Raw genomic sequence first — 16,071 nt, 5'->3', positions numbered from 1 at the left:
TAGCTCATCTAGAACGAACTCTGAACGTACAACTTCTAAACCACATCTGGAGGATTTCAATAAAGTTTTACAAAAAGGTTTCAAAATGCTATAAAAACATGCCTATAACACAATAGTTTGGATACAGCGACTTCAATCGAAATACAGTTGACCATTGGTCATACTTTTATGAAATAGATGTTGTCCCACTGTTATTATTACTTGATCAAAAATAGACTTAAAATAAATAAACTATCATTATAAACATTATTTTAATAGGATTGCTTCAATTCTCTCGTACTTTTACAAAAAAGAAATCATATCATGCATATATGTATCTCTTATCATATGGTTTTTGTTTGTTTGTTTGTTTGTTTATTTTTGTATTTGTATTTTGTAAATGTCGGTTGGTATCATTTCTGTATAGGAATTTACACCAATAAAATTATTTGATTTGCATATACATTTTGAAGGTTAGAAATTAAAAAGGGATGAATAAGTGTAATTTTGTAAAAATATAATAACAAATCAATGAGATCATTAATTGTTGTTATATGTCACAAACTGTATAGTTTATATGGCAATAAAACTTTGAATTGAATTGAATTGAAAATTTAAAAAAAATAATTAAAAGTTCTTCTCGTTCTGTTGTACCGTAAAACTGATTATCCCGTCAGTAGGACAGCGTGTTTCAATATGTGACATTATTTATAGCCAAGTTTCGTGTTACTATATATAAAGATACACCCTCTACCCGTTTATGAGTTATGTATTCAACAGGTCACATTTTACTTATTCGAGAGTAAATTAAAAGCAATTATTTTTTTACAAATGGTGTCTACTTCGGATTAAGTAAAGCTTGAACAATTTTATTGGCTTTTTATTGCTCTGAATGATTTTTATATTACGGTCCATTGAACAATCCATGCAGTCAGTCAAAAACTACACCAACTGACCACTTAAACTGGTCGGAGCCTTCGACTGAAATAAAAATAAGGAGATGTATGTAGTATGATTTACAATGAAACTAATTCTATCCAGAAAAAAGACAAAATTACAAGGGACAACTACAGGTCACCAACCGGCCATCAACCAAAAAACAATACCTAAGTCGTAAATTAAACTGTAAAGTATCATGTTGTCGGAATATACATGTTCAGTATAGTTTCACTCAAGTGTTTCGATTGCTTTTAAAAATAGAAACCACATTTTATTATTTAAAATAGTTTATGCCTTTCATTTTCCCCTTCACTGCAGAACTTTTGTTCAAAGTAACAAGTGTTAATACTTATATGCTTAAATTCATTTTTATTATTAAAAAAACTCAAATTAATAAACTATATCTCCTCTGTAATGATTGAATCTTTTATAACTGTAAGTATCAACCTACACGTTTTTTTTAATAATGATAACCCGTTTTGGGATTTAAATACATTAATATGCAAAACAGTTTTCTATACAAATATATCCACAACAGGAAAAATGAAGTTCATTTGAATAAAATCGGTGCTGGCTAACTCTTCGACTCGCACAATGACAATCAGTTTATGATAGGATCAAATATGATTTTCAAATTAGGAATTATTTTCGTATATCTTTATTCATGTATATTATCATGTTTATCTGAAGGTAAGAATTAAGACAGTGTTAACTTTTTTTTTTTTTATTATGGTAACAATTTCACCACGGTTAAAGTAATTCGAAATGAGTATATGATGCATCTTATATAATTTGGTTCTTGTTATATTTGTTTGACCCACTGGGCCGATGCCACTGATGGTGGACTGCAAGGACATACAAGATTACAAATCACCACTGTGTTGATGCCACTAACGGATTGATTTCAATGTTTTTTTAGTAACGGTCTTGTCGTAAATCTGGCCGTTGGTTTCCTCTCTTGAGTATTTCATAATAAATATCACCATTAGGCATATATCACTGCTGGTGGACTGGACATCCAAATGGACAATTTTCCCCCACTGGGTCTATGCCACTAGTATACTGAAGTCCCCGAAGATAAAATACCATGTTTTGGCCAATGACACTGTGGATGAACTGCGTGTTCCCAAGGATAACATACCACCACTAGGTCGAGGTCATTACTGGTGAAAAGCATGTCCAAAAGAATGACATAACAGCGCACTTCTCGATGCCACTGTTCCCAACGTTAAAATACTTCTATTTGCCACTGGTGTTGAAAAGCATTTCCCCTAAATGTTACATACCACCACTAGGTCAATGCAACAACTGGTGAACAGCAAGTCCATCGATGATTTTGACTGACTTGATTTAATTTGATATTAAGACTCTTGTGTGAATTTTTAGTGTATAAATAATTTAAATATAAGATTATCTTTCTAATTCTTATGTTTTCCTAGTGTTTTGCACCAAATAGGCTTTTGAGAGAATTCTCCAGTTTCCGATATTCTTTGCTTTCTAAAAACGTGCATATCGGTTTGAGCATGTGGAAACGCTACAGAAAATTAATTTCTAGATAATGTTATTGTGAACCAAAAATACAAATTCCTTTTACAAATTCCTGTTAAACCTGATCGATAATTTTATGTATTGATGGTAATGCATCCATCTCAATGCATTTTCTGACCTTTTGAAGAAGGTCAATACTATGAGATCTTTGCAACAATTATCATGATGAAAAGCATTTTTTCGTCTGTATTTTTAACATTTAATGTATGTAGCACGTTATAAATCTTTCATTTTATTAAAATAATTGCTGTACTTTAAAACTTATCGTTATTTTAATCTGCATTTATAATTTTAAAAAGATCTTCAATATTTATATAAACACTGGATTCAGATTTTCATTGTACAGATCATTAAAATTACGAATAGAACCAACACTCTCTTCCAAATATTTTAATACAGAGAGGAAACATGTGAGTAAATACGATGGAAATGCATTTAAAAAAGGTGAAAATCATAGAGCTCTGGGTAAAAAACATCAGATGTCGAACACATTTCAGCTCTTTCAACAATTTAAAAAAGTCGTTATATCTGACTTTCTTTTTGTTTTGTTTAAGGGTATTTTGGTTAAAATCGAGGATTTTTACCAACCTCGGAACAACTGAACTGTAAATATGTTTTAAAAGCAGTATTTACTGGAACATTTCATATGAGAATACAAACCTTCAAGTATTGATAATCTACCATAAATATCCAAAGAAAAGTTCTGGAGTGGTACAGAATAGCGAACAAATATTGACAATGTAAACTTATTCATGACCTGTCCTCATTCAGAATACCCATTGATTATTAACTTTGACCCAGACAGCCGGAACGCTCAATCATATTTTAAATGGATTTTTTTTAAATTTTGAAGCCTTTAAAAATTATGTTGTGTATAAGAATATTTAAAGGATACGAAAATTATTATCGAAGATAACTTGTCTTTTTAAAAAACAGATGACTTTAATCCAAAAATCTATTTGTTCATTTTTTATGTTTTCAAATATGGCTAACGACCTTAAAATACCAAACATTAAGTGGGGTGTAAAGATCTATTGTATATCTTACATGTATACTAACATGACGAACAAAACAATTGCACTTGTAACATAAGGGAAAATACAAAATACATAACAAACAAACACAAACAGTACTTCTATTACATAAGTTCAATACATGACCACGCAAATTATTTGTACTTAAATGAACCAAACATTAAACCATTGCAGATTTTAAAATGAAATAATATCGTAAGACTTTGTTAAATAATAGTATCAAAAAAAGAATTTATCTTTCAATTTACTGCTAAAAAAAGTAAATTAACAAATATACCGAACTCGAGGTAATATTCAAAACGGAAAGTCCCTCATCAAATGGCAAAAGCAATAACTCAAACGAATGGAAACAACTGTTATATTCCTGGCATGGTTTAGCTTGCTATAAAAAACGGGGTTAATTTACAATTTTCTTCGCAAGGAAATGCCTACGTAAGGAAATGCTTCCTTATGTAGAAATTGGTTGATTAGCTCTTTTTTTTTATAGCTAGCTAAACCTCTCACTTATAAACCTGTCTTTACAAATATATAATTTTGTAGAGTATGGGTTTGCTTTTTCTTTATGTATTAAAAAAACTCAACATTTAAAAAAAAAATTGTTGGGGGAGGGGGGTTAAAGTATCCTTTAAAACTACTGACCATTTTCGGTACCTGTGTTCGTTCCGGTTTTCGTGGAGCTTGTACTACTCAATCTATGTTTCTGAGTATTGTTTTATAGGCTTGTTTTTTTATGTCCTGGGGTTAGTTTTGCTGTCAGTCCTTTATACCCGCGTCACACTGTCCCGATTTTTATATACGATGGACACCCGAATGCGAAAATGTAAGTTCGTACGAAGTTGGTCCCGATCTCGTTAAAATACCAAAAAGTGACCGAAGCAAGTACGATGAATAACGAAGTCTATACGATGGTGCCGATAGCAAAAGATGGACATATGAAGGTTAACCGAAGACGGGTATTTAAGCTTCATATCTCAGCTGAAGCCTACACGATGGATCACGAAGGCTACACGATGGATTACGATGATGGCGCGATGGCCATACGATGTCTAAAAGATACGAACAGAATTTCGACAACATATCGTTTCTGTACAAGTCTGCCATGCATGGCGGGAAAGCGATCTTTTTGTCTAATTCTTATAAAACTTAGTTTATCATCCCCTCGCCTACTACATGTAACGTGTAGATAAAATTGTTATGGACACTCTAGAACCAAAATGCTCAAAACTTGGTATGGTGTTACTCGTTAAGAATATCTTAAGCGCTATTGACTTTAAAGTTCAAAGGTCAAGGTCACAGTGGCAGTTGTAATACAAGGCAATATCACCCTTGTGGACACTCTAAAACCAATGTGCTTCAAAAGATTTTAACCACATTTAGTATATTGTTCCTCCTTGTAATGATCTGACATTTTTTACGTTCAAGGCCAAAGGTCAAGGTCATGCAGATAGACTTGTTTTTTCTCCTTGAAATAGCATAATACACAGGAAATTGGTTGCTCATTATTTTACCTGCTGGTTCTAAAGACAATATTAAAGGTATTTACAGTTACTGAATGTTTTGGTTGATTGCTAAAAAAAATAGTTTATGTATCAAATATGCATATTCAATTTACCATTTTCTGCATGTGTCATAAACAAATATAGTGTCCATATTTGTCCCCAATATGTTACATACGAGGGGATGCCACGCTCGGCATTGCCTTGTTTGAACTGTAAAATGTGTGCACTAGTCTGAATAATCACCCATAATTATGCCCATGTTTACTGATCTATCTTAAAGGTAAGGTAATGGGTTCGTTGATCCCTTTTATTCAAAAAGAGCTCTTTCTAGGAGAATATCATAATAATATAGACAAAAGGAAGGATGTGGGGAAAGCAACAAATGCGGCAAAGTATGACATATAGAAAACAAAATGGTTATGAAGAAAACATTCGTGTGACAACAACTCAGACAATACATAAAAAAATCAGAATAATGAAGAAAAAGTTAGTTTCCCTATATCCGTGTACCTGCAGTGTTGGTGTACGAGGCGCGTTTATGATTTTCATTATGTTACTTGATATGAAAAATTATATTTTACTTGTAAAAGTAAATCCTGAGACTGTAATAGCTGCTCTTCTTGTTCCATTTTAATTAATATAAACAATGCTGTCGGCTTTCTTGTTCTCATAGAATCATATGATATGAGCTCCATGTTTTGTGAACGTCTTTCTTAACTGTCGTATTAAACTGACCAGTGCATATCGCGCATGGCACTTTAAATGCATTTTAGCGCGAAAATTAACTTACATTTAGCTGGATTTATTGCCGTCGTAGTTCCATCTTGTCGCCTTCGTACTTTTATTCGATGGCAACGAGCCAGGATTACGAGGTCTTCACGAAGTCGTGTTGCCATCGTAAGATCTTCGGGTATCTTCGTGATTCATTCGTGTAGACATCGTAATGTCAAAACTGCCCGATGGAAACGATGGAAACACGAATGCAATACGATGTGCAAAGATGCATTGTCGGTGACATTACGATGGTGAGGATGGTGATACGAACTCAATACGAACCCTCAACATCGGACGTACCTTCGGGGATTTTTTAACATGTTAAAAAATTTAGAACCGTTCCCGAAGTTGTCCCCGAAGGCTAGAAAAAGTGGCCGATGGTTCTACGATGGTTAAAGATGGCACTACGAATAGCCCGATCTGGATACGATCAGTCCCGAATTTACAAATTTCCATTATCGTGTTGCCATCGGCGTAAAAATCGGGACAGTGTGACGCGGGCATTAAAAAAATCAAATACGTGCAAGGGCTGTATAGCCAGTCAAGGTCGTTGTAAACTTTCATCAGCATAGATACCAAACTACAATATTCCCGTTTTTAATGTTTTCTACACCATAATTACGTAACATAGACCAGTCATGTGTGTTTCCAGACATTTTACAAATCGTATAATAATGATGCATAATATGTAAACATTACAATGCAATCTTTACACATTTATTATAAGTCCGGTTGAGTAGCTGTTGTAGAAGAACACATTTTATTTTTGTAACCGATGCGCACAATTTCATTTTAAATGTTATAATTGAAAAGTTTGGCAGACAGATTTCAAATTAAAAAGAAAATGCACCCCTTAGATATACTATTGAATGTGTAAAATATTTTGAATATATTATATTTCTACCGTATTCTGGAAAAGATAATTTGGGGATAACTTTGCTTTTCAAATTAGTATGTTAATATTTTTCAACTTCTCAAAAAGACTTCATTCTATTTTGAAATAAAAACAAACGACGAGACCACCTACAAACCAATTGTTTCATCGGGCCACGACGAGACCACCTACAAACCAATTGTTTCATCGGGCCATTTTAAATTTTCATTTTTCACCATCTTCAAACAAATTATATGGGCATTTCAATTTTTCTTTTTTGACCATCTACAAACCAATTGTGCAGCCGTGTAATTTTTTTTTAATTCTCGACCACCTACAAACCAATTGTACAGCCGTGTTAGATTTTCATTTTTAACCATCTACAAACCAATTGTATAGCCATGTTAAATTTAAATTCTCGACCATCTACAAACCAATTGTATAACCATTTTAATTTTTATTCTCGGCCATCTACAAACCAATTATATGACCAAGCTAATTATAAGTTCTCGACCATCTACAAACCAATTGTATGACCGTTTTAATTTTCCTTCTCGACCATCCACAAACCAATTGTATGGCCAAGCTTATTTTACATTCTCCGCAATCTTCAAACCAATTGTATGACCGTGTTAAGTTTTCATTCCCGACCATCAACAAATCAATCGTACGCCCATGTTAAACTTTCATTCTCAGCCACCAACAAACCAATTGTATGGCCATGTTAAACTTTCATTCTTGACCATCTACATGTCTGTACCATTTTCTACATTTAAAACATGTCTGTATCAAGTCAGGAATATGACAGTTGTCGTCCATTCGTTTGATGTGCTTCATCATTTGATTTTGCCATTTGATTAGGGACTTTCCGTTTCGAATTTTCCTCGGAGTTCAGTATTTTTGTGATTTTACTTTTTCATTCCCGACCATCTACAAACCAATTGTATGGCCATGTTTAATTTTCTTTCTCGGTCACCTACAAACCAAATGAACGAACGACTGTGTTAAACTTTCATTCCCGACCATCTACAAACTAATTGTATTGTCATGTTAAACTTTCATTCCCGACCATCTACAAATCAATTGTATGGCCATGTTAAATTTGCATTCACAACAGTGCAAACTTTTACCAATTATATTCCCAAATGTTAACAAGTGAAATCGTTCTAATTTTTGTTTCTTTCCTCGATGTATAATCGGTTCTGTTTCTTCTTATCTGGGAAGAATGGATGGAATTTGCTTTACGAGCTCTAGCTTTATAATAAATTACATATTTTGATATACTTTCAGATCCAGAATGTATAGGCAGCACCAGTCCCCTCGGTATGCAGAGTGGGAACATTACAGATGTACAAATAACATACTCATCACTACGTACAGATCTCAAGAAAGAATACAGCAGATACGATTGCTGTCAAGGTGAGAATCACAGTACTTATTTATGAATGTGCGTAAAGACAAATTATAAAATAAAACCACGGGTACTTGTATCTGGCTTTTTTAAACCTACACATCTTAATGTATTACAAGTGCCTGGATGTGTATAAAACCATTGGATTATAGATTAAGACAGTTCACATTAACAATGCTATAAAGCGAAAAGTAAAGAAAATTCAAAAATACAGAAAGCCTGGTAATTTATAGGGCAATCGGTATATAGTGATATATGATTCAACGAAAGCGACATGAAAATTAAGTTACGAAGTTTTGCTAGAGTGGATGCAAAGTCAAAACATACTTATTAAAATAGATAGTTCAAGCTTTATCATTTTCTCAGTAACTATAGATCTTCTTGTATCTAAGAAGTTAGAGCGAAGATATTTCAACATTCCCAAGTTAGTTAAGAGCTGTCGAAGTTGTCAGTAAAATATCATTTACCCATATCCTATCAACAAATATGTTAAGGCTGAAAGCTGCCATAAAAAGGGCCAAGTTTGATGACATTTAAAAAGTACACGTTTTTACTTGAAAAAGATTGACGGGCGTGTGCTTAATATAAAGTGATAAATATAATTATGAGATTTTTTTTATCTATTTTAAGTATATTACCACCCTTATATGATTATGTCATCTCTATGTTTCCTTGTAAAAACATTGTACTTCTGAAAGATATGCTAAATAGATATGTCTATGTCATTCAGATTAACCAAGAACTGTAAAAACCACATAATCCTATAATAATAAAATCTCACTTTTACGACTTTTATAAAATTTATAGTTCTACGTTTGTTCAGGCTTCGATGCTACACGATTTAAATCAAGATGAATTAAATTTATTAGACTGTGTCTTCTTGTACTGTTCATGAAATTACTGTTACATGGATAGCATATTTTCTGTATCATTTACTTGCTTCCAGTAACTTCAATCAATAATTGACATTGGTATTATTAAGTATTGTTTTATTGGTTTAGTGTTTTTATTCTGTTGATCGAGGTTACAAGGGACTTGAAGGGTGCAGTAAATAACATGTATTAGTCCAAGAACCTGCCCTTGTTAGTTGTTGTCTTGAATTTTGCATTTTAAGAGAATTTATGGTTTAACACTGTACATCTTGAGACCATATCGAGTAGTCATTTGTCTGTCATGTTGAAGACAGTAACTTGACCTCTAGATTCCCATTTTTTTGTGTCGTTGGGTTGCTGTCCCATTGACGTACACCCAATATCTTCTTTACATCGTAGACCAGTGTCCTTTTATTACACATAAGGTTGAAGATCCATAGATGAAGGGAAAACTAATAGTTTGTCAATACTTACATACTCCTTTACTATCAAATGTTTTTATCTGAATATCAGCAAAACGTTTGTAGGACTATAAATCTTGGGATGAAAGTAGTTCTAATTTGTTGCTATAATTACTGACCATAAACATGTGTCATGACATTTAACAAATAGTGCATTAGCCAGTTCAATCTGATTAGGCGTTAACGCCCAAGAGTATGAAAGAAAACAAAAAATTCAAATTCTGTTTTGTGAACCAAAAAAAACATTTGTTAATGCATCAGTAATACTGCCATTATCATAATGGGTTATGATGCTTTAAATTTCAGTTTTGATAAACGATTTCACATTAAATATTATGATATGTTTTTGTATAAAACGTGTTGTAAGTTGAGAAAAGAATGTTTAGTACATATACGATGGTTAATGAGGTTTAGACACCTTGCAGTGTCACCAACATCCATGTGATCCAACAATGACGAAAGAATAAATAAATTATTCTTATCAGTACTTTTGTAAACTGATCTTTTCTGTCCTTTTCTACAATTATTTGTAGAGGATCAACGACCTTACCTTTTTATACGAATAAAGGAGATTTCTTGTATACTTTATAATACAGTAACCTTACGACTAGAAAATCAACAAACACACATCTAGGAATAAATATACGATTATGAGATGTACAATAAACGGCTCATGATAAAAGTTTAAAAAAAGAGACCTCTAATTGTTCATCGCGACAAAGAAAGTTCCACTCATATGTCGGTGCATTTCTGCCCCCCCCCCCCCCCCTTCCCATCCCCTTAGTGATAAATAGCTATTACACGTAAATCACAGACAACTCAGCGTAGAATGAATCCAGAAATATTTTGTTTTCAATGTTAACAGTTTTAGAGGCTACATGAAAACATATACCAAATGTTGTTGATAGTTCTTTGATTTTGTTTTTATCTAAGTATTGTTGGTTGCTATTTGTCTTTTTGTTTTATGTAAGTGTTGTTTATTGTTGTGCGTCTTTGTTTTATGTAAATGCTGTTTATTGTTGTGCGTCTTTGTTTTATGTAAATGCTGTTTATTGTTGTGCGTCTTTGTTTTATGTAAATGCTGTTTATTGTTGTGCGTCTTTGTTTTTATGTAAGTATTCTTAGTTGCTGAATGTTTTCAGTTGCGTCGGTTTTCGAAAGAGTTGCGGTTGGTTATTGGCGTGGTCTGTTGTAGTGTTGACATTCCCCTTATCATTTAATATATTTTTTGATATCTCATCAGTTATTGTTTTTGAATAGATCTATCTTGGACTATTATGTCAATACAATATGTCCCAGAATCTAGAGAGTGCAATATCAATAGTCTCTTCAGTCGACTTCAAAAATTATGAAAGTGGTATGGATATTGGCTGAATGCACATTTATACAGTCACCAACATGGACCCGTATAAAAATAGTTAATTTATATACCGGTACATCAGAGGTGCATGCTGATTTGTGAATTTTGACATCTGAATTCTCATTTCTTTTAGGTGCAAGCTTTGCTGCATGGTGTCCGGCGACGCCAACAATAGGAGAATGGATTGAGGTTTCTTTCGAGGAACCAACAATGCTGTCTTCTATTAAGATACAAAAACCTCTTGGTTCAAATATAAAATGGCCAACAGAGTTAGATATATTAATAGAAGAGGCACAAAGCTCCCCTGGTAACCTTACAGATTCAGGAGAGGTGGGTATAGCTGTTCGATTCGATTTTAAAAGTAAAAGAAAATACAATTAAGAAAGGAACATGTTCCAGAGTGTTGCTTGATACCTGAGTGTCAATGATCAGTTTAGTTACGCTTATTCTTGATGTTCTCCATAATATTAATTCGTATGCAATTGCAAATATAACCCATTTTTTTTATTCATACTGTCTACACACTGTATACAATGCTTATTTTGTTTGCTTACAAATAGCAATTATAATCAAAACACTGTGTGTAAAATACTTACACTTTTTGTTTTATGCCATACTCTCTCAGAAGTCTTTCATGTGTATTTCTTATAAAATACATACACTTTTTTTTTTATAGCATAGTATTACTCTCTAAGAAGTCTTTCCATAGTGTTTGGCATAATCCGCATACAGCATTAAGTCTAATTCTATATGTACTGTATCTACTCCAGTTCAAACAATTATATGTCTCGGATGCTGACAAATCTCACCTCATTCCATGTCTTGCCTAATAAAAGCATATACTTTTTTTTACAGACAATAAAACTTGATTCCTCAAACGGGGATGAAACTTTCACAATGCCAAATACCCTTGCAGTACGGCGTGTTCGGTTAGTCATAGCAAACTTTACTGAGGAACCATGTTTTAGATTCGAAATTAATGGATGTCCAGTAAAAGGTATGTGGACATTTCAATTTTATATATTTTGATTAAGAACACTTGTTCCGGCATGGATGTATAAATTATTTGTTGAACGTATGTTTTTGTTTTGTCTCAGTGAAGTTGTCTAATCTGTAGTGAACAGTGTGAATGGTATACCCGACTCTATTCTGAACTTAAGTACCCGGTCTTTGATAGGCACATGCAATTAGGGCATGATTTACTTTGACCATTTCATAAATATTCTTGACATAGAAGATAAAAAATGCAGTTAAAATTCGGTAATTTTTTAGTACAATTCAGACTATTAAAAGTAAATATCAGACTCCCCAGGCCCCAGTTCCCATGCCCCAGTTATTGAAGATCTGAATAGTATTAGGATATCTTACTTCCAAGAGATTTTTTCCGGAAATTGGAGTTTTAAGAATTGCTGTCCATATTTTAACTACCATTCTATACAATTATTTCCTGAAAAGTTTTTGTTAATCAGTCTTAAATCATTTGCACAATGATTATCAGGCGGCTTTAAGTATACTGTTTCGAATTTCGTTGTTCATAGCTATAGACAAAACGGTTTTGCATGAAACCAAGGATTTATATAGTAATACCGCACAAATCCTTGATCAAATTTAGAATCTCGTTTTCTACTAAACGGCACCAACAATAAGTATACATTTCCGGGTGATTAACACATATGTCCATGATTTGAATTGTACTGCGATTATATATGCTTTTATATATATTTCTTTTAATCCTTAAAGATGATATACTTTAGGACAAATTGGCTTTGTTAAAATTAGCGCGTGATTCTTTTTTTGGGAAACTGAATGTTCGGATAAATTCCGTTTTTTGAGAAGTGCTTGTATAACACTGATGATATCTGCGTCAGTGGTGCCATGATGATCCATTCATATGATCATCGGCATTGGTAGAGTAACCGCTTGGCGACATTATTTCCTTGTCATTAAATAAATTATGCCGGTACAGAGGGACTTACAATCAATCATCTTTTCGATAATCCTGTATGACCCAGAATTTGACTAATGCCGAAATTTACTTTACTCTTTCTGACATCTTACCAGAGTCTGTATTTATATGGCTCTGATCTTTAATACCAAGGACGTATATTAGAATGTTAGTTATACGTCCTTGTTAATACGTAAGGCTGCTCAAAAGATCAATGTTCGGAAGTCTAACACATGTTGTTCCAGGCTTATTTTGCACAACCTCAGTCATATCGTTGTACATTGCAAACAGATTTATATGCTTTTTGGCTGTCGATATTCAATATAAGAGACGCAATTACAGCTTCTGAGAAAAGGTGCCTCCGTGACGGCAGATCACGGCAGTGTGGACCTGAGACTACAATGACACATATAGTAGTCTCAGGCTCCATTCAAGCTACATGAATGATTTCCAAGACCTTAATAATCAACTATTTTTTTCCCCCGACTATAAATCGCAGCATACATCGGTTAAATCAAGGATTTGTATAGTCTTACTATACAAATCCTTGGTTAAATATATATTAGCTTGAACTTGATTTTACGGAATTTATAAACTTCCTGTCCGATTTGACTCATAAATTATTTTTTTGGCGGGGTTAATTTCAAGAACAAATCTCGCAACAGCCAACACAGAAGTTAGTACTGTGATTACAAATGAAGGAATTGGGTTTCTTTGTCAAAGTTTTATGAACTTTTCATTATTCATACTTATATACATCTCTTTTTCAAGTTCATGAAACCAATAGTTACTGATTTAACTGTTCATCATAACGGGACACAAATGGCTTTGTTCTGTTGTTTACACCACGAAAATTATTAAAGCAATAGAAAACAGACAAATTATCCTGTGCAGTTGGGAAAGTTTCAGATCTAGCTTCCACTAGATATAGAAAATTATAAGATGTGTTTTTACGTTTCAGACATTATTAAGATATGTTTTTATGTTACAGAAACATAGATGCCAACCATTACGATTTTTCCGTAGTTTTTCCAATTTTGCGATAAAAACTACGCTATTACGGTCAAAGTCGAATAGTTACAGATTCCCAATCATCGACGTTCAATTTTGTAAAACGCGGATTTTTATCATTACTTTTCCGTCTTGGTCCAGTATTTAGGAAACGCCAATGTAATGCTTCCGGTTTCTCGGGAGTTATCAACCTATTGTTGGGTAACTAACTGACTTCTGAAGAGGCAAACTTGCATTTTATTAAGTAGCTTTCCCTCTTTCTTTACTTCTCCTTGACAAAACAAAAATGTTTGAGTCGAGAACATCTGAACAATTAATGAATGGAATACATACTACAGACAACATGTTAAATGACAAATTTTAGTGTACATCACTTTGCAACCACTCGTCAGTAATTTTTATTGGTAAATGCACGTTTATGAATGATTACTGAAAACTTTTCAAAAATACGGAAAATTTGATAGTTTGTTACTGATTGTGTCAAAAGGGGGTTGGCATCTATGCAGAAAGATAAAAATCTTTTTTTTAAAAATCTAATATGCATTTTTTCATCACTGAATATGTTGCTACATTCTTCTTTTTCCAGGTAAGGAACTGGCTCCACACGAAAACTTTGCGAAGTGTCAGGCAACACAGAAAGTTCTTGTTGGTAAAAAACAAGACAATGAATTGCTTTTGATTCAGTCCACTCACTTAAAACATACCAGCCAACCTCTAAAACCTTCAAAGAAGTAAAAGAATGAATTAAGACTCTAATCGTCATTATTAATAGATTTTAAGTTATAATTTTTATTTGCGTACCAGACAAGTACATTTCTTCTTTTACTTGAAAGTGTAATATAAGAAAAGAAAAATCCAAGAAAAAGTAGTATTTTTCTGTATTATCAACAATGTTAAAAATATTTTGTAGATCCTGATCCACCAGAGCTTCCTGATTTACCAGATTTAGAGTTTACATATATTAGTCCAGATGACTTGCAGCTTAAATGCTCATTTGGTACTACCTATAGTTATGGTGTTCAGTATGATGTTATGTGGGAGGATAATGGAAAGGTCCTATCACAGAAACTTTTACCCAATACAGAAGTGTCTGATACGTTACATTTTACCTCAGCTGATTTAGACTTAATATCAAAGGTACATATATACATGTTACCTTTGCTGCCGATAATGTTTGAATTTTTAAATGCAAGCCGTATTTTATTTTTTTGGTTCCATACATTTCTTGATTCATCAATTTAAATATGCTGCACATTTTCAAAGAACACATGATGATTATTTACAACCTGAATTAAAAAAAAACTTTAATTCATCCAGAGAATGAAAGTTTTAACAAAATGTTTAGAATCATTCCCAAAAAATGAGTAAGAAACTGATACTTTGTTTGAATTACCTCACGAGAATCTATTTTATAGCACACAATTTAATTTGTTGAATATATTAAGATATCAAACACATCTGGATTGGAACAGAATCAAAATATGTGTTGAATTACCAAAATTAAATTATAAAAATATATTGAATCCAAGTTTAATCATTTTCACTTGTTACCGATCAACTGTATTTGTATTTTCAAATCATGAATACATTTATATTATGTTAATTATATCATTATTTGTATTTCCAGATAAAATGTACAGTAAAGGCGTGCAATAAAAATGATTGTAAATCTACACTTTTCGGTTCAAAGAAAGCCAGTAATATCTTCAGACCAGAAATTCAGGTGAGTGTTGTTGCGTTGATTAAGGATGTACATGTATCAGTATACCCGTAATTAAGAGGGGTGCATTTGGTTTCTAGCAAAAGAGGTTCAGGAATCTGATCCTTACTTTAAGATTACATGACTACTATAAGATAAAAGAAATGCTAAGATGAAGATAAATAGGTTTTTTTCTGTTGGTTTTAGAATTATTGTGTCTAAATACATGCAATAGTTGATTAAAGGATAATGTCGACTAATCAACACATTGTTAATATCTGACCTTTAGAATACCCAGTAGTCTTTATTATTATGACCAATACTGTCAATAAAGTTTGAATACTTTCTCTTCATGTTTTGACAAGGTACATGCTACATTTTTGTTTTGTACTTATTGACTAGTGAAATCAATTTACATTTATCAAAATATTTTCTGGACTGTGATAAAGTATTAAAGGAATAAGATTTTCCAGCCAACGAAATTAATTCTGATATTCAACTAACTGACATAAATGAACAGGTACTTGAACGCAATTTATGCATGTCTTTTTATGTCATCTTTGAATCTTTCCTTTGCTTTTTAAAGTACTGGAACAAAAATGGAATATTAAACAAACAAAATGTATCTTCTTTATGAAACTATTTCACTTGGGTTTTATATTTAA

At 32.7% G+C, this 16,071-nt stretch overlaps 1 protein-coding gene across 1 annotated transcript in view; it reads left to right on the top strand.

Moving 5' to 3' along the window:
- Nucleotides 1-1,472: 1,472 nt before the first annotated feature.
- The window catches only part of LOC139521102 (uncharacterized), a gene marked incomplete in the record, with an annotated part of 139,990 nt that continues 125,391 nt past the window's right edge, over nt 1,473-16,071 (top strand). The window contains 6 exon segments of the mRNA XM_071314380.1: nt 1,473-1,608; nt 7,938-8,066; nt 10,885-11,081; nt 11,607-11,748; nt 14,618-14,844; nt 15,335-15,430. Of these exon segments, the coding sequence (XP_071170481.1) occupies nt 1,527-1,608; nt 7,938-8,066; nt 10,885-11,081; nt 11,607-11,748; nt 14,618-14,844; nt 15,335-15,430 (873 nt within the window).

This window comes from Mytilus edulis, chromosome 4, assembly GCF_963676685.1.
Source record: "Mytilus edulis chromosome 4, xbMytEdul2.2, whole genome shotgun sequence".
Taxonomy (NCBI): domain Eukaryota; kingdom Metazoa; phylum Mollusca; class Bivalvia; order Mytilida; family Mytilidae; genus Mytilus; species Mytilus edulis.
The sequence above is the reverse complement of the archived record's forward strand: the minus strand, read 5'-3'. Positions and strand labels throughout refer to the sequence as shown.